This window comes from Pristiophorus japonicus, chromosome 27 (genome assembly GCF_044704955.1).
Source record: "Pristiophorus japonicus isolate sPriJap1 chromosome 27, sPriJap1.hap1, whole genome shotgun sequence".
Lineage (NCBI taxonomy): Eukaryota > Metazoa > Chordata > Chondrichthyes > Pristiophoridae > Pristiophorus > Pristiophorus japonicus.
Window position 1 is genome coordinate 4,077,815 of NC_092003.1, and position 26,565 is coordinate 4,104,379.

The 26,565-nt window shown below is 45.3% G+C and overlaps 1 protein-coding gene across 1 annotated transcript; it reads right to left on the reverse strand.

The window, feature by feature from the left end:
• Positions 1-4,958: 4,958 nt before the first annotated feature.
• LOC139239427 (stress-induced-phosphoprotein 1-like) lies at positions 4,959-26,565 on the reverse strand. Its single transcript, XM_070868156.1, has 14 exons — positions 26,488-26,565; positions 20,676-20,885; positions 19,385-19,526; positions 16,235-16,376; positions 14,775-14,937; positions 14,549-14,675; positions 13,786-13,888; positions 12,349-12,469; positions 11,901-11,997; positions 10,654-10,778; positions 8,705-8,741; positions 7,151-7,254; positions 5,677-5,849; positions 4,959-5,420 (listed from the first exon to the last, which is right to left on the reverse strand). Exons 1-14 carry the CDS (start codon positions 26,500-26,502, stop codon positions 5,348-5,350), a joined length of 1,632 nt encoding a protein of 543 aa, XP_070724257.1. The 5' UTR covers positions 26,503-26,565; the 3' UTR covers positions 4,959-5,347.

Sequence of the window (26,565 nt, forward strand, 5' to 3'; positions counted from 1 at the left end):
AAAAGCGAATATTATTTGAATGGGGAGAAATTACAAAATGGGAGGCCTGCTTATATACAGTGCTCCCAAAGGATTCTGGGATCCCTTGGGACTCTCAACAGGTATGCTCTCTGGTGGTGGTATGATACAGGTTACATAAGGTTGCATACAAAACGTACTTGCTCGATATGCAGACAGGCTATTGACCGGAGAGGTTTTATTAAATTGCAGAAATTCCTCCATCTGGATTGTTGATGGAGAAGGCAAAAGAGCCAAATGACAGTGGGGCCAAAATTGCCCCTCTGAGGGGTGTTAACAGGGCGCTAAAGGCTTTTCTCCACGGAATTGCCCCGGGGCTCGGAGCAGAAAAAGTGCTTTGCGCCACACAATTAGCACAGCAAAGGCCGATGATGTCAGCGCCCTGCACCGACTCCTTTGCGCCCCGTGGGGGGGTGGGGAAGAATTTGCCGCGGGACACAAAGGCTGGCGTGGGGCGATGCCACAGAGCTTCACGGGGACTAGAAGCCGTGGTGGCTGGGGCTCCCCGGCCGCCCTTAAAGGAGGTGGTAGTGCCGTGGCCGCCATCTTTTCTGAGTCGGCTGATTTTTCTGTCTGCCCAACATTGACGGTCGCTTTGTGTGGCCGAGCCACCAACATGCAGCCCGGCACCACCTCCTGGGCGATGGGCCACTGGCCTGGCTGACACCCTCCCTGGTAGCCCAGCGGGCACCTCTAAAGCAGCGGTAGAGTTCGCAGCTACCTGCACACATTTTTTGGCTTCAAGAGCCCCATTCCAGAACATGATTGTATTAAATGGCGAAGCAGGTTCATGGCCTACTCCTACTTCTTATGTTCTTAATGGGAATCTTACACAACAGTGCAGTGTTGCTATATTATCCGCACTTTGCAACCTTTATAGCAGCAGAAATGAACAGATGGTTGGATACTGTCATGTATTCAACCAGCATTGTAAACCATGTATAAACTGACTTAAGTTGTACACCGTGAGAACACTGACTACAAGGTGGGAGACACTCCTAATCTGGACCTTCAGGTATAAAAGGGGAAGCTCCACCCACCTTCATCACTTGAGTGCTGAGGAATAAGGGACAGGTCACAGACTGACCTTCTCTCAAGCATGGGCCTCGTGTGCATTTATACTGTGTAGCAAGGACGTATCAATGGCGACAAGAAACTGGGATTTAAACCACGCGAGCATGGCCACTAGCAGAACAGACGAGAGGTACTGTGTTAAGGAATGGTTGGGACAGAGATTCAACATTGTTAAAGCAGCACACAGTTCTCCAGGCAGACAAGGGCAGTCAGGCATGCCCCAACATGTAGTCGAACCCAGAGGGGGAGTTCGACAGAGACAATGGCAAGCTGAACAGCGATTCACGCCATTGCAAGGGACAATGCGGCCAGTAATGGGGCCATCAACACCTGTTAATGGTGCACTCAAGGACAATAACAGGGGCAGTCAGGGACGATCGACTGGCAAGGGACCTTTTGTTTCAAACCGCAACTCATGCTGGAGGCGTGGAGGCATACATTCAGCCGGAATTTGCAGAGATGAGCAAAATACCTGCAGAAATGGACACTGGGGGAAATTGCTGGAAGCTGAAGTTCAGCGAGTTCATGTGGAGCACGTATACAGTTCATACACCAGGACACCACCGATAATGATGAAAGTGCTCCTCAATGGCATCCCAGTATCAATGGAGTTAGACATGGGTGCCAGCCAGTCCCTGATGGGTATCAAACAGTTTGAAAAGTTGTGGGCATCCAAGGCCAGGAGGCCAAAATTATCGCCGATTGATGCACAGCTACGGACTTACCCACAAAGATTCAGAGAACAGGATTGCCACTCTGGATTGTCCCAAGGGACGGTACCGCACTACTGGGGAGGAGTTGGCTTGCTGTCATGAACTGGAAATGGGGCGATTTCAATGCAATTTCCTCTGTGGAGCGAGTATCATGCTCACAGGTTCTGGACAAATTTGAATCATTATTTCAACCCGGCATTGGCACTTTCATGGGGGCCAAGGTAGTGATTCACATAAATCCGGATGGCAGACTAGTACACCACAAGGCCAGAGCGGTGCCGTACATGATGTGGGAAAAGATAGAAGGCGAATTGGACCGCCTGTTGAGGGAAGGCATCTCGCCAGTCGAATTCAGTGACTGGACGAGCCCGATTGTGCCGGTGCTCAAGGCGGATGGGTTGGTCAGGATATGTGGCGATTACAAGGCCACCATCAATCGGGTGTCACTCCAAGACCAGTACCCGCTACCGAGAGCGGAGGACCTCTTTGCGACGCTATCCGGTGGCAAACTTTTTTCAAAATTGGACCTGACCTCAGCTTACATGACCCAGGAGCTGGCGAGTGAGTCGAAGAAGCTGACCACCATCACGACACACGAGGGGTTGTTTGAGTACAACAGATGTCCGTTCGGGATTCGCTCGGCCACCGCGATCTTCCAACGAAATATGGAAAGCTTCCTCAAATCGATTCCAGGGACGGTGGTTTTTCAGGACAACATCCTCATTACGGGTTACGATACTGAAGAACACCTCCACAACCTGGAGGAGGTGCTACGCAGACTGGACCGGGTAGGTCTGCGACTGAAAAAGGCGAAGTGCGTCTTCCTAGCTCCAGAGGTCAAATTCCTGGGGATGAGGATCGCAGCAGATGGGATCAGCCCTACTGCATCCAAGACGGAAGCGAAACAGAGAGCATCCAGACCCCATAACACGACGGAGCTGCGTTCGTTCCTGGGGCTCCTGAACTATTTTGGTCACTTTCTTCCCAAATTGAACACGCTGCTAGAGCCGCTACAGGTGCTCTTACGCTAAGGTCGCGAATGGGTCTGAGGGGACAGCCAGGAAAGGGCTTTTAATAGAGCACGCAATTTGTTATGTTCCAACAAACTGTTAACGTTATATGACCCATGTAAGAAACTTGTGTTAATGTGCGATGCGTCGTCCTGTGGTGTCGGGTGTGTGTTGCAGCATGTCAATGCCAAGGGTCAGTTACAGCCGGTCGCTTATGCCTCCAGGAGTCTGTCCCAGGCAGAAAGGGGTTACGGGATGGTAGAAAAGGAGGCGCTCGCATGTGTATATGCGGTAAAGAAAATGCACCAGTACCTGTTTGGCAGGAAATTTGAGCTGGAGACAGATCACAAACCCCTAACGTCCCTTTTGGCCAACAACAAGGCCATAAATGCAAACACATCGGCCCGCATAGAGGTGGGCACTCACGTTAGCCGCCTATGACTACACAATTCGGCACAGACCGGGCACCGGAAACTGCGCCGATGCACTCAGCAGGCTCCCACTAGCCACCACTGAGGGGGCTACCGAGCATGGTGCTGAGATGGTCATGGCTGTTGAAGCTTTCGGAAGGGAAGGCCCACCCATTACAGCCCGTCAGATTAAAGTCTGCACAAATAGAGACCCGCTATTGTCTCTAGTCAAGAAATGTGCTCTGAATGGGGAATGGGCAGCCACGTACAGGGCATGCCCTGAGAAATTTAAACCATTTCACAGGCGCAAGGATGAACTCTCGATTCAGGCCGATTGCCTACTGTGGGGAAACCGCGTAGTCATGCCCCAGATGGGCAGAGAGGTGTTCATCAGAGAACTCCACAATGGGCACCCGGACATTGTCACGATGAAGGCAATTGCCAGGTCACATGTTTGGTGGCCAGGGATAGACGCAGATCTGGAACTTTGTGTTCGCAGGTGCAACACGTGTGCCCAGCTGGGCCATGCGCTCAGGGAAGCCCCCCTTAGCCCCTGGTCCTGGCCCGCCAATCCTTAGTCACACATCCATGTGGACTACGCAGGTCCTTTCATGGGGAAAATGTTTTTGGTTGTAGTAGACGCCTACTCCAAATGGATCGAGTGTGACATTTTAAATTCAAGCACATCCTCTGCCACGGTAGAAAGTCTACGGGCAATGTTCGCCGCCCACGGTCTACCGGACATCTTGGTCAGCGACAATGGCGCAGGACTTCATGGCAGGCAATGGAATTAACCATGTTAGAACGGTACTGTTCAAGCCGGCCTCAAACGGCCAGGGAGAACGAGCAGTGCAGATAATCAAACAGGGGATGCGCAGATTCCAAGGGGGTTCCCTACAAACCCACTTATCACGCCTCCTGTTGGCCTATAGATCCCGACCACACAGGGGTCCCACCCGCAGAGCTACTAATGAAAAGGACGCTCAAAACCCGATTATCCCTTCTACACTCCACCATGAAAGAAATTGTCGAGAGCAGGCGCCAGTCACAATATCACTACCATGACAGGAATGCGAGGGCGCGATGTATTTATGTAAATGACCCTGTTTTTGTCCTCAACTACGCTGCAGGGCCCAAATGGCTCGCAGGCACTGTGGTTGCCAAGGAGGGAAATAGGATTCTGGTAGTTAAACTTACCAATGGACAAATCTGCCGCAAACATGTGGATCAAACAAAGAGGAAGATCAGCAACCCCACAGAAGAAGCAGAGGAAGAACACGATGTAGAGTTCACTCCACCACAGGTGACCGAACACCGGAACCAAGTGGAGGAGAGCCCAGTCACGGTGGACAGTCCAGACAGGCCTGAGGCACCGCAAACAGCAGACAATCAGGGAAGCGCCCAACAACCGGAGCCCCAACTCAGGTGCTCTACAAGGGAGCGTAAACCACCAGAGAAACTCAACCTGTGATCCCAATAAGACTTTGGGGGGGGGGGGGGGGGGGAGATGTCATGTATTCAACCAGCATTGTAACCCATGTATAAACTGACCTAAGTGGTACACCGTGAGAACACTGACCACTAGGTGGGAGACACTCCGAACCTGGCCCGTCAGGTATAAAAGGGGAAGCTCTACCCACCTTCATCACTTGAGTGCAAAGGAATAAAGGACAGGTCACAGACTGACCTTCTCTCAAGCATGGGCCTCGTGTGCATTTATACTGTGTAGTAAGGACGTATCAGATACAATGTTTTATTGCAACTTTCTGCATGCGATAAACTGCAAAATATTGGAAAACCTCGACATCTCTGGTTACTCCAAGGTGACGTCGGTAGAGATTTCACATCGTCTTAAAATGAAAAAAATTAAAATTACAGAAAATGCACAGGCTACAGGTTTGCACCAACATTGTGCTAGATGTCGTCAGATCTTGCTAAATAATCAGATGTTACAAATACAAACTAAGATGAGATGCTGTAGACAGTGTCTATTTTGGCTGTTTTCATTTTCCCCCCCTTGTTCTTCCACCCCCCCCCCTCCCCATCACCCCCTAAATCCCCTGCGGGCATGTTCCTGAAGGGCTGTCCTAGTCTCATCGCTGCTGAAGTCTGGTTGTGGTCATCACCGGATTGCAATGAGACCAACATCAATGAGTTTTTGAATCTTCTGAGCTATAACAGGATTCTTCAAGTGGCTGAGGAGAAACGAGGGGAGAGTGAGCATTAGTAGCAGTATAAGACAGGTCAGCAATGAAACAGCGTGCAAATCGTTTACCACTACAATGGTGGGCTAGCACAATGCCACACTGCAATACACAACTAAATGAACTATTTCAGAACATCCCGCCAGCAATTATACAGGGCACGCTACATAAAGAGGCTCCAAACTTCATTCAGGACAGTCATGAATAAGATGCGACCAATTTTTAATAGGTTAATGAATGTACTCACTCGCTTAGTGCCTGCGGGTCCTTCTGCATCTGCTCCAAGATCAGCCTCATCGCAGGGTCACTCATGATCTGCTGCACCTCTGGGTCACCCATGGCACGGCGTTTCACCTCCTCTGGAGTATCATTTCGGTTATATTGCATCACAAGGCAGCGCTGGTAACCTTCAGAAGCTTCCTGAGGAAGTTTGAGAAAAAGGTTATCTGTAGGGTTGCTCTGACCACAGGACCTCAAGAGTTACTGGATGTAGCCCCAGGAATGTCTGCACGTTGAAGCCATTAAAACAGTCCATAAAGACTGTGCTCCACATTGAAAATGCCAACACTGCCCACCTTTCGAAACTGTCACACCCCGCAAGTTATGAGAAAAGTCCAGTGACTAAAACTGTTGCCTTGCTCGAGTACTGAAGCCCCACCAACATCACCTTCTTCCAAAACAGGCACTTAAACTAATGCACTAGCTTGGTGGAGAGCTTGCTGTATCCAGGATGTTTTAATGGCCATTTTGGAAGGGAAGAGTCTGAATCTGTTTTTCCGCTGTTGTGTCTATGTCACACAGAGTGTTTACTCAGACCTGGCCTGGAATCAGCTCTCAACCATCAATCCAGAAAACAGCAGATCCTCACAAACTTCACTTTTCACTCTAGACTCTGAAATAACCAGAGTGTCCTGGATTGGACAGGAGATTAAAGCTACCCCTTCTCCATACCCACACCTCCCTTCCTCTACCTCCTACACCATCGCCACAAGCAGGCAATCCAAGAGATAACCTGTTCACCAAGACAAAGAAAGGCATCCTTCAGGAGAAAAACCTTGCAGGAAAGCAAACACTCTCCAGTCTAGCCAGGTGCTAGGTTCGTCCAGCGTGTATTTTGAGGATTCTCTCAGGGCTAAAAAAAAATATGTTTAAAGAAAAGAACCCAGTCAGGCTGCTACACAACTGCCCAGGAACAGATGTGCCTGTTGTAGATATCCAATACAGCTCGGAAGCTCAGCCTTTTGGTATTTTCCTTTTATATTATATATATATTCCATTTTCTTTGCTCTTGGTTGCACTTCAAAAAGGAGTTGCAAAGTATAACTCAGGCAAACTTATATTTACTATAAATATGCACTGTGTCTTTGTTGCCTTTGAAGTGGATCTTAAGTCACATTCTTTAGAACTGCTTCCAGCAACTGACATCAAACTAACAAGCCGATGATACCTGGGTTGGATTCCTTCCCCTTTTTCAATATTGGGACTTTATGAGCCCACCTCCAGTCGACTGGGGCTCTATCTAAAAGCCAACGGCTCACAATATATCTCCCATGGACAGAAAGTCAGCTTACATCATTGCTGCACTGCACAATACCAAACATGCTGTGTCACCTAAAACTACACAACCGGAGAAACTCCAGTTTATAATGCTCTCCCTCAGGTTGACAACATCGCCAACATGAACAGGACAAGAGCGGAAGTGAAAGATGATCCAGTAATACCTTGGAGTTGGTATCCAGGTCAAGTGCTTTCTGATAAACATCCATGGCTTTGGTGAAATCCTTCAAGGCCTCGAGGGCTGCTCCTTTTCTTGTGTAACCTTTAACTATAATAAGGCAGAGCATTTGAATGAGATTATTTGCAACATCTGTTAAGCAGTAGACAGCCTCCGGATCAGACAAAAAAATTTAAACTATTTTTATTTCTGCATAAAATCATAGAAAAATTACGAGAGAAGGAAGCCATTCGACCCATCGTGTCTGTGCCGGTCTGGAAATCAAAGGCTTTTGGGAGCCATATTTTGATGCACCGACTGCCAGGCCAATTCTCCATTGTGCTCAGCACACCTGTTGTACAGGTAATACTATATGATAAATAGCAGCTAGGTTATGATCTTACTAATCTCACTTCTATGGCAATCCAGTCACTCAACCCGTCTCAAATATACTGAATATTCAGCATCACCCCATCCCCAGCGATCAAAGGAAAGCCCTCACCGAGAGGTGTCCAATCCAGCCGCTAACTGGTGTGCGTTCAGCTCTGGATCAATCACATATCGTTTTACCTGCGAGGATCATAATGCTGCCATTCAGCACCTCCCCACTGATGGGAGGTTTAACTTTTGACATCAATGCTGCAGTAGGGATATTAGGAGAGGATTCAACACTGATGCGCACAACTAGTCTCTAACCTAGTAGTGTGGGTGGCGCGGGGGATTATGACCAATGTTTCCTCTTTTTTTGGGTGCGCATTCAAATTTCCGCACATACGCGTTTTTCCATGGTGAAGCTGGCAAGCAGCCTGCGTGGGACCTCCAGACACCTGAACAGGAACACTGATTATGACTCGGGTATATTAAGAAGTACCTGATGTCGAGAAGATTGAACGATAAAAGGCTGCTTCAGCTATTGAGGAATTTACAATTGACTTCAGTACAGGGTAGGAGGAACAAATGGCAAGAACACTAACTGGCAAACGCTGCTACAGGTGGCCGTGTGTGAAGGCAGGAGTGAATTCAGCTTTTCAGAACCCTGGTGAGGTACCAGAGAGTTAACAATGCTAATGAAACCATATTCCAATGGAGGAAGAAATTGGCTAAGAGAAATATCCATATGGAAATGCACAAGCCTTTCATTCTGAAATATTTTTTCAAAATACTGTGGAATGCTGGAAATCGGAAGTCAACAAGAAACTTATGATTGTAACAAAATGTGCCTCTTTAAAAACTCGGAAAATGCAGGAAATACTCAGCAGGTCGGGCAGCATCTGTGTTGCTATTTTCAATAATTTTTTTGACGTGCACAGATGCTGCCTGACCTGCTGAGCACTTCCTGCATTTTCCGAGTTTTTAAAGAGGCACATTTTGTTGCAATCATAAATTGTAACACAACAGGTTAGACTTTAGCATTTAAAATAAATGCCAATCCACGAATACAATCTCTACCAGCTCCCAAGCAACAAAAACTAGTACGAATTTGGGATGACATTTACGTAGGCAGAGGTTCAAAATCAACACAAAACAGACTTTATAATCGCACAAAATCAGAGCTACTCACGGAATGTGGGATCAAGGCGGATACAATCTTCACAGTCCTGGAAGCAAAGGGAAGAGAAAAAGCATCTTAAATTGCCAGTTACAAGTTCAAGTAGCTTTTTATGTATGTTTCATAAATCAAGACATACGGGGGATTAAAATGCCATAGTTTGATGCAAACACAATGTATAATTCTAACTGGAGACATTGATTTTCAAATATTGGCTGGATGATAAAAAAATTCAGTGATTAAATTACATGCTTTTTTTTGGGGGGGGGGGCAAACGAGAATAAAAATTCTCTAACCTATTATTTTAAACTGGAGAGAGAGAAAAAAAGAGCCGACTCGAAATATTGGAAATTTGTTTTATGATCACATTGGTTTATGCTAAAAATTATGAGTGGATATTCTACACTTGCTCTTCAAAACCTATAAATGCACTGTACAACCAGGGCAGTTACAGCCTCGGGCTTTATAATGGTGCCAGGGAAATTGCCCCATGACTGAAGATACTTCAAAAAAAGTATTAAAAATAGCAGCACTGAGTGTGCCTACATTTCAGACTGAAGGTCCAGATCCGTGTGAATAGTGATGTCAAAACTCTGATCCCCGAGCACCCACTATATGAGTGTGTTCAACAGTGGGGGAAAAAATAAATCAGCAGACTGTTAGACACTGCTACTGCGAGCAAGTTAGAAAATGCATTTTCATTCCCATCCTACTAACTACAACAATCACAGCAGTAATCATGTCTGGATTATTGTGGTCAGTAGGACAATTTTTCAATCCCACCCAGTAGTTTAGTGGAGGCTGTGGATTCTCATTGGATACAGATGAATAATAATCAGCTATTCACAAAGCATTCAGCAGCTAGAAAGGTGTCAAAGACACTTACATGAAGCTTATCCAGTGGCTAGAATGGAAGATCGCCAAACTGAAATTTGCATTCTGTCTTCTAAACCAGGCAAGTTTCAGCTGGCATGTTGGGTGCAGTGGCTTCTCAACCAGTCAGCCACTCACCAGACTGAGCATCGCTGGACTCTATTTGCACTTGGGGCACTACTGGTCCTGGGCTCGGAAGGGAAAAAGCAAACCCCAACCAGAACTCCTGCTGATATCCAGTGATCACTGCTGGAAACGGTGCACGTTGGTGTTGGTTGAAGATACAACTGGATTCAGCCGTCCTACCCCCCAATAGTTGAATAGCTTGTCAACACAGCTAAGGCCCACATGAAAAGTGGACACTGGAACCAGAACCCAGCAAGAGTCAGCGACCTCCAGAAAACAATTTCCTCCTCACCTCCCCTAAAAGTGCCGCTGCTTACTGCACCCCAGTCAGGACCCTAGAGCAAGCCGTGATGCAGAATGTGCCCACAAGCTATCAGAGTTTGGTTAGAAGTAGGAAAGGCCAGAGTCGAGCCAGATTCTGTCACACAAAATCTCAAACTCTAACTGATGTTCCCCCTCTCCACCCACAGCCCAAGGTACCCACTGAGCGCCATCCCTCCTCCTCTCCAGCCAACATCAGTTCACTATGTACAATTGCATAGGATCTGCAGCACAGAAACAAGCCATTTGGTCCAACTGGTGTTTCTACTCATGAGCCCCCTCCCATTCTAATTGCCTCTTGCAACCTGCCCCTGTATCCCTCTGGTTCCTTCTCCCATAAATGCATCAATACTATCTACTACAACCACTCCATGTGACAAGTTCTGCCCTCCATTCTTTTTGTTCTGTTATCTTGTATTTCTGTCCTTCTTCTAAACCCACCCACAAGTGGAAACAGGTTGTCCAGGTCCACCCCATCGAACCCCTTCATAATGAATTGAGCACAGACCGGGGATCAAACCAGAGATCTTCCTGGACTGCATTAGTCCGCTCCATATTGTGCAACAAATTCAGCAACTGTGCAGCTGGGGGAAATGCAAGTGTAACAGTTCTATTAAGTTTTTATCATTTAAAAGTATTACCTTCAGAGCTAGCTGGAATTCTAAGAGCTTGGTATAGCAGGCAGCTCTGTTACTGTAGAGTTTAGCATCGGCAGGATTGCGTTTAAGAGCTTCTGAGTAATGTTTCATAGCCTGTGGGTAATCACCTGTGATTGAAGTGAGAGGGCCATCCATAAATTAGATAGCATACACAGTTTAATTCAGAGGCAAGTGCGCATCACCTAGGATCTGTGCAGACACGTTACAATGCATAGTCTTCCAATTATGGAAGACGTGATTGTTTCAATATTGAATATCAACACAATCCCCTTCTTTCTCACCGTCCATCACAGTCAATCAGTGTTGGAAGTACTCAACTCTACACGAATATATCAATGAAAGAACTGCAAGATTCTTTGGGATTCTCTACCCCAGAGAGCCGTGGATGCTCGGTCGTTGAGTATAGTCGAGGTTGCGATCGATAGAATGGTGGTGCAGGCTCGAAGGGCCGAATGGCCTGCTCCTGCACCTATTTTCTATGATAGATTTTGGGGAACTGAGAGGGATATGGGGATAGTGCGGGAAAGTGGAGTTGAGATGGAAGATTAGCCATGATCTTATTGAATGGCAGAGCAGGCGTGAAGGGCCGAATGGCCGACTTCTATCCCTTATGTTCTTGTGCATGACCTGGTGGCTGTGTTAATACCACCAGGAGCCTGCCAAATAAAATTTAGATGGCCTTAACCCTGTATCGCTGTGGGATTGGGATTTCAGCGTCTGTGCTCGGAGCAGCACCAGAATCAAACCACTGCAGTTTGGTTGAAGCCTGGTGAACACATCCAAACTTAAAATGACAAGTTGAAACAGTTTTTTTTTTAAATAAAAGCATTCTGAGGAGAGGTGAACACACTTAGAGTGGAAAGCCAGAAGCTTTGATGCAGTCAATAAAGTGCCGTAAAGAACTGGGGGAAAAAGTTGAAACAAAAGTACAGATAACATCACTGTGTATCGCCACGAGTACAAAGCAAAGCATCCCTGAAGCATGATGGGTGCACAAACTTTCTGGGATCCATTTTAAAATACAAATAAATGTTTAAACAAATTGTTGCCCACGAACGTGTTTTCTCGATACTGACGGCAGTGTCAGCTTCGGTAGCAGTGCCCTCGAGTGAGTGCCAGACCACTGCCACTTCAATTTACTAAAGCTTTGAACAAAGATGCAGCAATCATATTCTGGCGCTAGTTACACTCCCTTCCCCCTGCAGAACCCAATCTTAGTGTCACATTACCTTTCTGGAAGAACTCATTGCCTTTGTTCTTCTCCTCAAGGGCGAGCTCAGGATTAACGTACGCTGCCCGCTCCGCATCCTTCAGGATCTTGTCGGCCTATACAAACAGGAGTAGAGTTATTTTGGAAAATAAGCCCCGAGGAAACCGAGGCAAAATATGTGAACGCAGGCATTGAGGTCTGTCTTTCACAATGGGAATTCCCATATATAGCAGCAACCGAGTGCAACAGAAGCAAATCACCTCCATCATAGCGAAGGAGAAGAGTTTTAAAACGGCCATTTTGAGTCGCTCCCACCCCCAATTTCCAGCTAAAAGAAATGTGATTGCATTCTCTGGCCTGGGTCACGAGGTACTAAAACCACCTGCCTGCTCGAGTATCAATTTAGCAGCATTTTGTAATCCCTCCCAGGCACAATAAAAGTCTGGAGAACAACAAAGAAATCTCACTTGCTGACATTTCTTTATGACCTCGGGAGTCCTATGCTCAGCGATGGATTTGTTGAAGAACTGAACCGCTTCTTTGTACTGGTTTTCCTTGAAGTAGGCGTTTCCAATTCGTGCATATGCCCTGAAAAGACAATGGAGTTAAGTTGTCAACTAAATGTAATTAAGTGGGCAATTGAGAAGTAAGACTGTCCACTTTTACCCATATCTCAATCCATATTCTCCCAAAACCTTCACCCACACCACGATCACTTCCAGACTTAAATATGCCAATAGTCCCCTGGTTTGTCTCCCACCCATTACCCTCTGGAAACGTCAGCTCTTCCAAAAGTCTGCTGCCTGTATCCTATCGGCACCAAGTCCCATTATTCCGTCACCCTTCTTCACCTTGCAGTTATTTAAAATTCTCATCCCCATGTTTAAATCACCCCATGGCCTTACCCCCATACGATCTCCAATCCCATTCCGCAACCTCTCCACTCCTCCGACTCCTGCACCACAAGTGGTGGCTGTGCCTTCAGCCGCTGAGGCTCAGTAATTCCTTCCCTGAATCTCTCTGCCTTGAACACGTTCCTTAACACCCACCACTTTTAACCAGGTTTTTGTCACCCCTTCCAATATCTCCTCCTTTGGCTGGACGTATGATTTTTGATTAAGCCTCTGAAATGCTTTGGGACATTTTTCTGTTATGTAAATGCGAGCTATGAATAATACTACAGCTAGGGAAGCAGCAATCAAAAGGTAATTTAAATCTCAATTGAATCATAGAAATTTACGGAACGGAAGGAGGCCATTCGGCCCATCGTGTCCGCGCTGACCGGCCATGAGCTACTCATCCTAATCCCACTTTCCAGCTCTCGGTCCATAGCTCTGTAGGTTACGGCACTTCAAATGTGGTGAGGGTTTCTTCCTCTACCACCCTTTCAGGCAGTGAGTTCCGCCCCAGACCCCCACCACCCCTGGGTGAAGATATTCTCCTCAAATCCCCCGTAAACCATCTACCAATTACTTTAAATCCATGTCCCCTGGTTGTTGACCCCTCTGCTCAGGGAAATAGATCCTTCCTATCAAGGAATGGAGAGATGCAAGTTCACATTAGATGCACTTGGTAAACATCTCCATGCAAAACTTTAAAATCTTGATTTGTATATTATACAAAGGTTGCTTACAAAACGTTTGCAGTTGTACTGTTTAGAATTAGAAGGGTCAGTTATAGTACCCAACTCATGTAGTATTCAATCTACTGTACCAGTGCTGAAATCACCCCCCACAAATAAATTTTATATATAACTGGGCATAAAACCAGACCTGAGCCAATAAATGAATGGTCTAAGGGGAAGATGCTGCTAAGCTTCAGAATCTTAGTGCAGCATATCCATATATACTAGGTTCAGTAAATTCTACAATATCTTATGATTAGACTGCACATGGATCACTTACTTTGCAATTTGCTGATAATCTTCATGGTTTTCCCGTCCTACTTCAATGGCTTTGTCACAGATTTCACGGCATTTGTCAAATTCATTTTGTTCAAAGTACACAGCTGCAAGGACAGAACAATATTACAAGAGACATAGCAAGCTAATTCTCATTAAAGACAAGTTCTCCTTTAAAAACCAAAAGGAGGGAAATCATTTTCTCCGTGTGTTTGGATCTTTTTCACATCACGCACCGAGAGGGACAATCAGCTCCCAGCTATTTGGGATTGGGATCTCAAAACCAGCTGAAAGGGAGAGAGCTGTACCTGAACAGCCAAAATGAAAATCCATTGAATTTTCCTCCTGAGTGAAGTGTCTGGCTCCCATTCAACACAGAAAGGGACAGGAGGGTTGAGACAGGGAGGAGAGCAAAAATTCAGTGTATGAACGATTATGCAGGCCACTTTTCCGAGGTACAGTGCAATGAAAATTTAACAGTCAAAATAATTCAAGCCCTTCATAACAGGTATGACACTTTCTCCCCCCTTCTCTTTCAAAGCCCCATCAAGCACAATTCCCAAGAGTGCAGACAAGTGACCTTCTCCAGGGCCACAACACAGACTGGTGCCAGATGGGTCATGACCCCCGATGGGGCCTTCTGATGACCCAGAGGACAAGAATGCATTAAGGATAAGAAAATAAAGCATTGCTACAATGTCCCACCACTCGTGTGGTCTAGCCGCATTCAACAAAAACAGCTAAATATAATTTACTGCAATCCTCACCTGCTTTGTTGGTTAAATAGGTCATAGTTGTGGGGTCAAATTCTGCTGCCAGATCATAATGCTTCAATGCAGTTTCAAAGTCCTTTTTTTTGTAGGCATCATTACCCAATTCTTTCTCTTTCAATGCCTGAGGATTAATTTAAAATTACATATTTAGGACAATAGTGGGAATGAGTGAGGTAAATGAATCAGGATAGCCCGAGGGCCCCTTTAGATGGTACGGTACCTTCTTTTTATTTTCAGGGAGGTCCTCCTCCATTGGCTCTGGTTTACTTTCCGTTTTGCTTCGAGGTGGGGGTGGAGACGGAATGTCCTCATCCTCAGTGCCTTGCAGATCAATTCCAAGCAAAACACTTAGAGTGGTCATAACTCTGGGATCTTGTAGTCTCCTGAGAAAGCGAAGGACACCAGCTGCTAACTGCACAGTTAACAAACGCGCACTTGGCTCCTCACTGGAAGAGGCAGCCACAGAACGACTGTCTACCGTCATGTATTCCGCAGGGTATTAAACATCTGAAATTCTTCAGGCTATTCCAGTCATAACTTTGATACCATTCAAACTACGCTCACTTAAACAGTACCCATTTATTTGGAAGATTGGTCAAATGCACGTTTTAGTTAGAAAAATGTTAATATAAATAGGATTCAATATTATAGGTCAGGTCTTCAGTTTTTAAACAACAAGCCTCGCATTACGATTACAGGTTTTTTTTTTTTAAATGGACCGCATTGAACTTACATTTTCCATTCCGCTTAGAAAAGAGACAAGACACATACCTCCCTCAAACACCAGTTAAAAATTGGGACTTAAGAACATAACAAAGGAGCAGGAGTAGGCCATTCGGCCCCTCGAGCCTGCTCCGCCACTCAATAAGATCGCGGCTGATCTTCTACCTCAATCCCACGATCCCCATATCCCTCGATTCCCTTAATATTCAAAAATCTATCACTCTCTGTCTTGAAGACTGAGCCTCCACAGCCCTCTGGGTTCGAGAATTCCAAAGATTCACCACCCTCCAAGAGAAGAAATTTCTCCATCTCCGTCCTAAATGGCCGACCCCTTATTCTGAGACGGTGACCTCTGGTTCTCGACTCCACAGCCAGAGTAAACATCCTCCCTGCATCTACCCTGAAAGAATGTTACTTCCCCAATGGTTCAGCCATATATAATCCATAGTCTGTGCAGTGTTACCCAATTCAGCCTGGGCAGTGATATGGATGGGTTAGGAAAACAAAGAAGAGTTTCCCTTCCCAATTGCTAATGAACGATCCCTGATGGCAGTGCATGCGAATCGATGAACCCTCCCCTGTAAATCAATGGCTTGCCAACATGACTCCTTGGTGACACATGAAGCACTACCAGAGTACAACTAACATGTGGAATTGTACTGTTGAAAGTCAGCATCTTCAGGAGAGGGGCAACAGAGGATAGAGGATTGGTAAAGAAATTGAAACTTGCCACATTGGTGAAAAGGCATAAGCTGGGGATCATTTCATTCAAAATCCACTGAATTGAACTCACCACCAGATCTTGGATTGATATCCCAAAGCTATGGATTTATATCTAGAGTTGGAATTAGACATTAGCCAGTATTCTGGATGACGGAGATCAATCTTCGACCGAACTAACTAAACATTCTCCCGAATGATAATGGAATACCCCGAAGTGGAAGGGACTGCACGTACGTGGCTAGGTCAGCTGGTTTGTTTTTTAACTGTTCAATCATTTCTTTGTAGCTCGGATCACTCAGCAGTGCCCTTGTCCTGGAGTCGCTCTCCAGCTTCTGGTACAGGTTGGGAGAAGCGAACGGGTTCATGAATTTCTTTTCTGCAAGGAAAGCAAATCAAATCATATTATTACCATGTCCAATAATAGAACTATTTGGCATTTACAGCATATTTTTGCAGTGAAAATAGGAACCATTCAGTAGTGTGAATTAAGCAAAACAGCACTTTTGAAGAGTACAAAAACAAACTTTGAATAGTCTACAGACGCACCAACGTTAGCGTCCTCCATCAGACCAACATCCCCAGCATCGAAGCACTGACCACACTCGACCAGCTCCACTGGGTGGGCCACATTGTTCGCACGTCTGACACAAGACTCTCAAAGCAAGCGCTCTACTCGGAACTCCTGCATGGCAAGCAAGCCAAAGGTGGGCAGAGGAAACGTTACAGGGACACCCTCAAAGCCTCCCTGATAGAGTGCAACATCCTCACCGACACCTGGGAGTCCATGGCCAAAGACCAGTCCACCTCAGTGGAGGAAGTGCATCCGGGAGGGTGCTGAGCACCTCTACACTTGTCGCCAAGAGCATGCAGAAATCAAGTGCAGGCAGCGGAAGAAGCGTGCGGTAAACCTCTCCCACCCTCCCCTTCCCTCAATGACTATCTGTCCCACCTGTGACAGGGACTGTGGTACCTGTATTGGAATGTTCCGTCACCTAAGAACTCATTTTTAGAGTGGAAACAAGTCTAGGTCCTCTGTAGGTTCCCTACAGTCAGAATCAGGGGAAGTCATAACGGGGAACAAAGAAATGGCAGACCAATTGAACAAGTACTTTGGTTCGGTATTCACTAAGGAGGACACAAACAACCTTCCGGATATAAAAGGGGTCAGAGGGTCTAGTAAGAAGGAGGAACTGAGAGAAATCTTTGTTAGTCGGGAAATTGTGTTGGGGAAATTGATGGGATTGAAGGCCGATAAATCCCCAGGGCCTGATGGACTGCATCCCAGAGGACTTAAGGAGGTGGCCTTGGAAATAGCGGAAATGCATTGACAGTCATTTTCCAACATTCCATAGACTCTGGATCAGTTCCTATGGAGTGGAGGGTAGCCAATGTAACCCCACTTTTTAAAAAAGGAGGGAGAGAGAAAGCAGGGAATTATAGACCGGTCAGCCTGACATCGGTAGTGGGTAAAATGATGGAATCAATTATTAAGGATGTCATAGCAGCGCATTTGGACAGAGGTGACATGATAGGTCCAAGTCAGCATGGATTTGTGAAAGGAAAATCATGCTTGACAAATCTTCTGGAATTTTTTGAGGATGTTTCCAGTAGAGTGGACAAGGGAGAACCAGTTGATGTGGTATATTTGGACTTTCAGAAGGCTTTCGACAAGGTCCCACACAAGAGATTAATGTGCAAAGTTAAAGCACATGGAATTGGGGGTAGTGAGCTGACGTGGATTGAGAACTGGTTGGCAGACAGGAAGCAAAGAGTAGGAGTAAATGGGGACTTTTCAGAATGGCAGGCAGTGACTAGTGGGGCATCGCAAGGTTCTGTGCTGGGGCCCCAGCTGTTTACATTGTACATTAATGATTTAGACGAGGGGATTAAATGTAGTATCTCCAAATTTGCGGATGACACTAAGTTGGGTGGCAGTGTGAGCTGCGCGGAGGATGCTATGAGGCTGCAGAGTGACTTGGATAGGTTAGATGAGTCGGCAAATGCATGGCAGATGAAGTATAATGTGGATGAATGCGAGGTTCTCCACTTTGGTGGTAAAAACAGAGACAGATTATTATCTGAATGGTGACAGATTAGGAAAAGGGGAGGTACAACGAGACCTGGGTGTCATGGTACATCAGTCATTGAAGGTTGGCATGCAGGTACAGCAGGCGATTAAGAAAGCAAATGGCATGTTGGCCTTCATAGCGAGGGGATTTGAGTACAGGGACAGGGAGGTGTTACTACAGTTGTACAAGGCCTTGATGAGGCCACACCTGGAGTATTGCGTACAGTTTTGGTCTCCTAATTTGAGGAAGGACATTCTTGCTATTGAGAGAGTGCAGCGAAGGTTCACCAGACTGATTCCCGGGATGGCAGGACTGACATATCAAGAAAGACTGGATCAACTGGGCTTGTATTCACTGGAGTTCAGAAGAATGAGAGGGGATCTCATAGAAACATTTAAAATTCTGACAGATTTAGACAGGTTAGATGCAGGAAGAATGTTCCCAATATTGGGGAAGCCCAGAACCAGGGGTCACAGTCTAAGGATAAGGGGTAAGCCATTTAGGACCGAGATGAGGAGAAACTTCTTTACCCAGAGAGTGGTGAACCTGTGGAATTCTCTACCACAGAAAGTTGAGGCCAATTCACGAAATATATTCAAAAAGGAGTTAGATGTAGACCTTACTACTAGGGGGATCAAGGGGTATGGCGAGAAAGCAGGAATGGGGAACTGAAGTTAGATGTTCAGCCATGAACTCAGTGAATGGCGGTGCAGGCTCGAAGGGCCGAATGGCCTACACCCGCACCTATTTTCTATGTTTTCTTCGATTTCAAGGGACTTCCTATGATGAATTATAAATCGAGAGACTGCATCATCAGGAATGGATTGTAACTCGCAACATAGCAGGTTTCTCTCTTCGCCGTCGAGGCAGCAATGAGCTGGAGTGGATCGCTCGCCTGCTTTTCATTCCATTTATTACGATGGAATGAAAATCAGGTGCTTCTGTAAAAAGTCTTCCCTGCCAGGGTACTACCCAAACATTGAAGGCAAAAAAAATCTCCCCAGTTCGGTCTAAACACCTTAAAAAGCTCTTCATATAACGAAATGCTCCAGTCTGTTGCAAATCCCCTTTTGAGATGGTCGGCCGACTCCCAGGCACTCGAGAGCAACTTGGATTTTCTTTGCTCGCCAAGCCAAGACTAGCACTGCAGAAATTGCACATGCAAATCTTGTCCTGCTGGGCAGTGCAGCAGCCCTTCACCCCACTTGCTCGGTTGTTACAATATTTTACTCTGAACCGGAAGGAATCCAATAGAAAGACAAACTGCCAACTCCACCAGACAGACACCGAGAAGCTTCGAAAGCTGGCTTCTTACCTGCGAGCCTAGCATCCACGTTCTGCATTCCATCCTTCAGCTGCTGGTTTCCGGGTTCGTGTTTTAGTCCCTCCTCGTACGTTTTCTTTGCCTCCTCAAAGCGATTTAGGAACTCCAAGGCTGCAGCCTTCCTGGAGTAACCCTAAAGGTGGCACAATTATTAAAACAAATAGTTTCAGGCAGAAGGACTAGAATGCAAGCTATAAAGTTAGTGTACAAGTTCAAGGTAATTTGGGTCTTTGCAGAAGAGCTTGTTGATCTTTCAACTGCTCCATCCACTTTTGTCGTTCATGGTTTCAAAATGAAGACTGGAGAATCAGGAACCCAGTGGCACAACGTGGTGATTTACAAACACCCAACACAATACTCAGGTAGAAGCTAAAAGTGAAAAGGAGCACAAATAGAAAGATTGTTTTTTAAAAACAAGTTTAAAAATTGGGGGTGGGGTAGGAAAGAATTTTTCGTTATACAAGGCATTTATGCCCTCAGTACAGCCCTAAAGAAGCAACACACAATGAACTGCTTTTGAAACAAAGTCACTTTAAATAAAAAGCATACACAGCAACCATTTTCTTTTCACAGAGCAAGGTTTCATAAGTAGCAATGAGATAAATGCAAGTGTTGGTTGGTGGATGAATGTTGGCCAGGACAATGGAAGAACGGCCTGATTTTCTACCAAAAAGTGCCACAGAATATTTTACATTCATCTGGAAAGGCAGCTAGGGCTCATCATCTCATCTGAAATACAGCAGCTCCAACAATGTACCGTTCCTTCAGTAACCTCGGCTGATATTCCATGGCAGTGGTGCTCAATCCTGGAGCGAGACTACCACCAGCCAAGCTGATATCTTTATTGTCAACTGTCCATTGTGAACTTTGCTCAGTTAGTAGCATGTTCACCAGAGTTAGAAGTTGTGGGTTCAAGCCCCAATTTAGGTTAAACGCATCAGTGAAGCGCTAACCAAGTGCTGCACTATCAGAGAACATCTCCTTCGATCGAGACGTTAACGGTTTGCCTGATCTGGTGGGCCAGGAAAATTTCAAAGACCCGACGGCATTATTTAAGAGGATCTTGGAGTTCCAGTGTCCAGCTGGCAATCCTCCCTCAACCAACCAAAGGCATCAAAAACAGAATCGGCTTGCATTCATGGAGCACCTGATCAGATCTCTCAAACATTTTCCAAAGTGCGACAGGTACAACAAATTACCCGGGAGGTGCACGGACTTATGTAGGCAACCGCGACAACCATTTTGTGCAGAGGTTAAACGCTTTTCCCGAGGGGTAGCCTACCTTGCCCCAGTCTGGTTTAATTTCAACAGTTTTGCAGCCATCCTCATAGGCTTTCTGATACTCTGACTTTTTGGCATAGGCAGCAGACCGGTTGCTGTACAGTACATGGTTCTTGGGGTCCAGCTTAATGGCTTCACTGTAACAGATGATGGCATCATCTATCTTCCTGGCACTCAGGGCTTGATTGCCCTTCTCCTTCAGTTCATTCACCTAAGAGAAAAAGAAAGAGTTACTGTATTCGAACAAGATCCTGGTCTCATCTTGTGTTGCTGCACGAGTCGACCATCCATTACTATTCAACCATATTGGCAGCTTTAGACCGGAAACTGCACACAGCTGTTTTAACATTACTTTTTGTATTCTCAACATTTCTTCCTTTCATAAAAGATAATCTATGCCTATTTTAGGGTTAGGGTTAGGGAATATTCAAGCCCAGTTTAATAAAACCTGGTTGTGGGCCTTCCATCAATGAACTGCAGCTGAATAGCAGTAAACAATGTCGCCCAATGGCAGCTTCTGAACCTGTTGACAACACCAAATCAACCAGCATCACAGCAAGTCCTCTATCCAACAATTCCCCAACCCCAGTCTGGGAATTCACCAGAGAGTCCTGGACACATACACACCATGGCAGATGCATGTCCTCACCCTATTGGTGAAACATCGAACTTTGGTTCCTCTGGGACAAGCAGATCATAGACATTTACAGCACAGGAGGCGGCCATTCGGCCCATCGTGTCCATGTGATGAATGTGGATGCTGGACTTGTACAGGATGCCATTTTTACACACGGAGGTAAAGAGGCATGCCGGCCGCTTACACCAAACTGCAGCTGTTATAAAGATTCCAGAAAGGCCTCGACATCAACATGTGCAGGATTTAAAAAAAACTTTCATAAGCTATTTGGTCGACAATGAATTGGAACAGGATTGAAACAATGTCATTCATTCATTATTGGCTGAAGCTCAACAGAAGTCTTAAGCTGCTGGCCCACTAGATTACACCATTAATCCAGTATAGACAGAGCAAAACTTCTCCACATCAACCAGAAACACTATCAATGAAAAGCACCATATTCCGATAAACGCTATAGGAAATTTAACTATTGCTCCAGTGTCAAGACTTGCTTCATGTACCAAAACCTACGAGCACAGAAAAAGACAACTATAAATTCTAAACATACATTATAAATGTTGCCGATCGTCAGGATTGACGAAGATTATTTATTCTTGGAATGTCAGTATCTATTGTCAATACCTAGTTGACCTGAGGATATTGAGTGTTAACCACATACCGTGGGACGAGAACAATTATGTAGGCCAGGCTGGGCAGTTCTCTTCTCTGAAGGACATTAGTGAACTAGTTAGGTTATTACAATAATCCAGCAACTTTCATGTTAATTTCGGAATCCAGTTTCACACTCCAGCTCAAGGTTACTGGCCCAGTACCAGAACACTAGGCTACTGTACTTGTATCGCTCGAATGGGATGAAATTTAGAAGTCACTTGAATTTCATGCCCAAATTTATTAAAACCAACAAGTTTCAAACTCAAACATGTCCCTCTTTCTAAAACCATAGGAACCTTGTTCTCAGGCCGAGATAATGGTTACCCAACCTTTTCCATTATAGAAGTGCTGTTTCAAAGCCGACTCCTCTTCAGCCCAAGAGCAAACAAGTTTCCTTAGCAACTACGCTGCTACCAGTGAACAGGAGATCTAAACCAGGCCGTTAAAATAGTTTCTGTACTCAGAACCATGACAACAAAACCAAACTTTAGCTGCTTGAAGACACCAAATTTGTTACATTACCTTAATCCACTGCATAGCTTTATTCTAAACTTGTAAACTAAATATACTGGTTACATCCCTGGCACAAACAGAACATAATATGAATCCAGTAGATACATTCACCTAATTAAACAGACTCAGCAGGCAACTCATCATTGCTCATGGATATTGGGTTAGGACAGGCCCCTGGATATGTGGCTCCAGCAAACAAGTTGAAAAGCTTTTGCACTTTTCCTAAAGAGCATTTCCTGCTGATCCTGTGTGGTAAGTCAATTTGGTTGTGTAGTGCTTTCAAATGAACAATTAAATCTGCAAATGTGTAACAGACTGGATACACAGACAGATTTGCCATTTGTTTAGGTTAGAGGAGTTGTTCTCCGTATGCCCACTCGCACATTTTCACTGCTAAAACTAGCACCCTTGCCCTGGCAGCAAAATTGTATATTTGGTTTCTCAAGTGTCTACAATTTTAGTCAAGGTAAGAAAGATGGTCTTTGCAGTGTAAACAGAGAGCCACTCACTCACGCTCTGAATAATGTAACAGTGGCAGAGTAATTCAAAAGAAAATATTGACTATTCCACGTTTCCAAAAAAACCATGAGGACATCAAACATGGTTCGTACAGATCTAAACAGGAGGGAACGAGGCAGTTCAGCTGGTAAGATACAGAGCAGTCACCTCCAGAACACAGTTTCAAATCCACACCACAAAGTCACGTCTGTCTACTGACTGCAAGATTTCTGTGTGAAGTGATGGTGGGACGGACAGACATTATTTTTGTCATACTTGCCATGAGCAGCTAATAATTCTACAGCGCAACACTAACAGCAATTCGAACTGGAGTTTCTCTTGTGGTCAGAGACATCCAACCAGAAAGAGATTTTAAATCAGTAGTGGAGCTAAATTTGGATGGGGACCAAACTTCGACTCCAAAGTCAACAATCTAATCACCTGTAAAGTAATGACCAGCAACGGTTCAACAAGCCAGAGGATTGAGATTCACATTCAAAATAGAAAAAAGATTAACTACTCAAATTTATACACAAATTGTTTAACCAACATTGATCGAAAGAAAATAGAAATAGGAAAACGGATTTATAGCTAAGACACCAACTCTAAAGACAAGACCACCAGCTTTCCTTTAAATATATCGCTATTTCGGGTCAGTCTATACTGCAGGGAAAAAACTAGTCTCTCTCTAAAAGTGAGTGTTTGCCTGGTGTCCAGTTAAATCCATCTGGTTATCGAGTGCAAGCAGAGTGGTCTGATATCCATTATTACATTCAGCACCAACAGTGATACAAGGCCCTACCATATCGCAGCATGCTAAAGACAACACCTGTACTGAACAAAGCTGGAGGTTTCCGCTTGCCATTTGTGATGTCAACAAACAACTGCTTTGTAACACAATGGCACTTTGTGGCCCTATTCTGTATTCACTGACAGGTACAGAGTATTTTACTCTGACCCTCAGCTATCACACCAGATGAATGACCATAATTACATCAATAAGTAACAGCATCAGAGACATCTGCACAACTTGTCAATTTGATAATCCATTTGATGTTCAACAGCAACTGTGATCCCTGGATCATGAAAAGCTGTAGCAATGTTCAAAATGAACTGTCTGCATTTTAGAGATACACATTCAGCAAGAAACAGCTGAAGTGGTGCGAAGGGCCAGTGAACACGTGTGTTCTGTTCTACAGCAAGTCTTGGAGGAAATCCTGGTGTACAGACACAGCAGACTGGAGACTTGACAGCTCGAAAACCTCTCTGTGGAACAGGAGTGGGAAAAACAGTAATTGGGGCTGTATCTAGTTAAATCATCCTCTAATTGAAGTAAGCAGGCGCACAGTAAAAATCCGTTGTATGGTTGAGTGCATGCAATGGATGAACTTCCCTCTTCCATAACACATGTCCTTTGGCTGTGAAGGTGCGTTGGTGTTCACTGCCCCCATGTCCTCACTCGCACCCAGTCCCGCTCACCCATCACCCCCCTGTGCTCGCTGCCCCCATGTCCTAACTCGCACCCAGTCCCGCTCATCCATCACCCCCAAGGCTCGCTGCCCCGTGTCCTAACTCGCACCAAGTCCCGCTCACCCATCACCCCTGTGCTCGCTGCTCCCATGTCCTAACTCGCACCCAGTCCCGCTCACCCATCACCCCCTGTGCTCGCTGCCCCCATGTCCTAACTCGCACCCAGTCCCGCTCACCCATCATCCCCTGTGCTCACTGGCCTACAATGGCTCCCAGTTAAGCAACGCCTGGATTTCAAAATTCTCATTTTCAAATCCCTTCATGGTCCTCGCCCCTCCCTATCTATGTAATCTCCTCCAGCCCCACAAGCCCCCCACCTCCCTCCTCTCTAATTTTGCCCTCTTGAGCATCCCTGATTATAAAATCGCTCAACCACTGGTGACTGTGCCTTCTGTTGCCTGGGCTCCAAACTCTGGAACTCCCACCCCTCTCCTCCTTTAAGATGCTCCTTAAAACGTACCTCTTTGACCAAAGCTTTGGGTCATGTGCTGTAACTTTTTATGAGGCTTGGTGTCAAATTTATTTGTTTTGTCTTAAAACACTCCTGTAAAGCGCCTTGGGACGTTTTACGATGAAGGCGCTATATAAATACAAATTGTTGAATATACAGTGGTGCAGCATTCTAGAGGAAATGAATAGAAACTACAACTTGGGGGGGGGAGGGGGGGAAAGATCTTCTGGAGATTTTCTGGTTATGATTACAGTCGGCAAGAGTGGGACTGACCAACCGGGGGCAATCTCACTCCGCTGGATAGATAACGGAAGAGTCCAGGTTTCAGCCTCTGCTACTTTTAATAGAGCAATTCTGGAATGCGTGGGGCTGCTTTCCAGTGGTGACGTCACTGGAGATCCCCTTGCAACAAGAAACCTCCGTTTGGTGAGTCTCTGATGTCAAAAATGATGTAGTTACAACTTTGCAAAAGAGGTTGCAAAAGGCAAGTAAAGCAATTTGAACCAAAAATACTGTCCCTCGAGATTTTCCTTTCTCTTTGAAGCCAGCAACACTGACACAGACTATCAATAGACCATTAGTGAGGATTGTTGGGGCTACTGCAGGATTACCACCCAAAACACCAACCTACCTTTCGGTCTTTCAATCATTTTCTATTTCTTTGGAACTACACTTACTAGATTCAATACAAAGAAAATCCAACCATTTGGATAAAGTGGTCAAGATCTAAAACCATAATGGAGGGGAAGGTTTTCTTTTTAATGTGAAATGCATGAAAGTGCGCAAAACCTAATGGAGGTCACAAAGCCGAGAGATCACAGCCTCATTCATGAAGGTGGCAGCTGGGCGATCATTAAAAAAATAATGAAAAAACCCACTGCCGATATTTATTAAAAACACAAAGAATTTTTAAAAGCCTGTTGAAAAATACAAAATCAAAGACTGTTAAAGAAACATTAATGTTAGAATTTAACTCAAAATTATGTAAAAAGAATCAAAATTAAGACTCTTGGAAAAAAAACAAAATTAATCTAAAAACTCAGAACCAAGATACAGAATTAAGAATTAAGATTCAACATTAGGATTCAAAATTAAAAATTATAAAAAGATTCAAAATTAACTCATACAAAAAAGCAAATTTAAAAACTCATAATTTAAAAAATATTCAAAATTAAAAGAAGTGTAAAAGCAAAATTAATGTTATAAAAGATTCAAAATTAAGACTTTACCAGACTCAAAATTGTGATTTTTAAAAAAGAGAGAAATGTACATTTTAAAGAAAGACACGAGTTTGGCCTGTGAGCTGGAGGATTGAGTGAAGGGGATGAGCGGGACTGGGGAAATGGAAGGTGCTGCCCATTCTGGGTGTTGGGATGGAGCAGATTATTGGAGGCTGCGGCCGGCCCATGGATAACCCGCCATCAGCCGGGCCCAGGACCCCAGCCACAGGGTCCCCTCCTCCTCCCACCCACACCACATTATTACACATTAAATCGCTGTAAGATGTCGAGATGCCGCGGGGTGGCCTCTCACCTTCACTTGATCCATCAGCACTCCAGCCGCCTTACCATGCGCCTTCTCGAACTTACCACAACTCTCCCCGGAACTCCC

Excerpts from the sequence above, each read along its gene's own strand:
- LOC139239427 (XM_070868156.1), bottom strand. Across the intron at positions 19,527-20,675 it reads TTAAACCAGACTGGGGCAAG|GGTTACTCCAGGAAGGCTGC; the intron begins GTAGGCTACCCC and ends TGCCACCTTTAG. Across the intron at positions 12,470-13,785 it reads GATTATCAGCAAATTGCAAA|GGCATATGCACGAATTGGAA; the intron begins GTAAGTGATCCA and ends TTGTCTTTTCAG.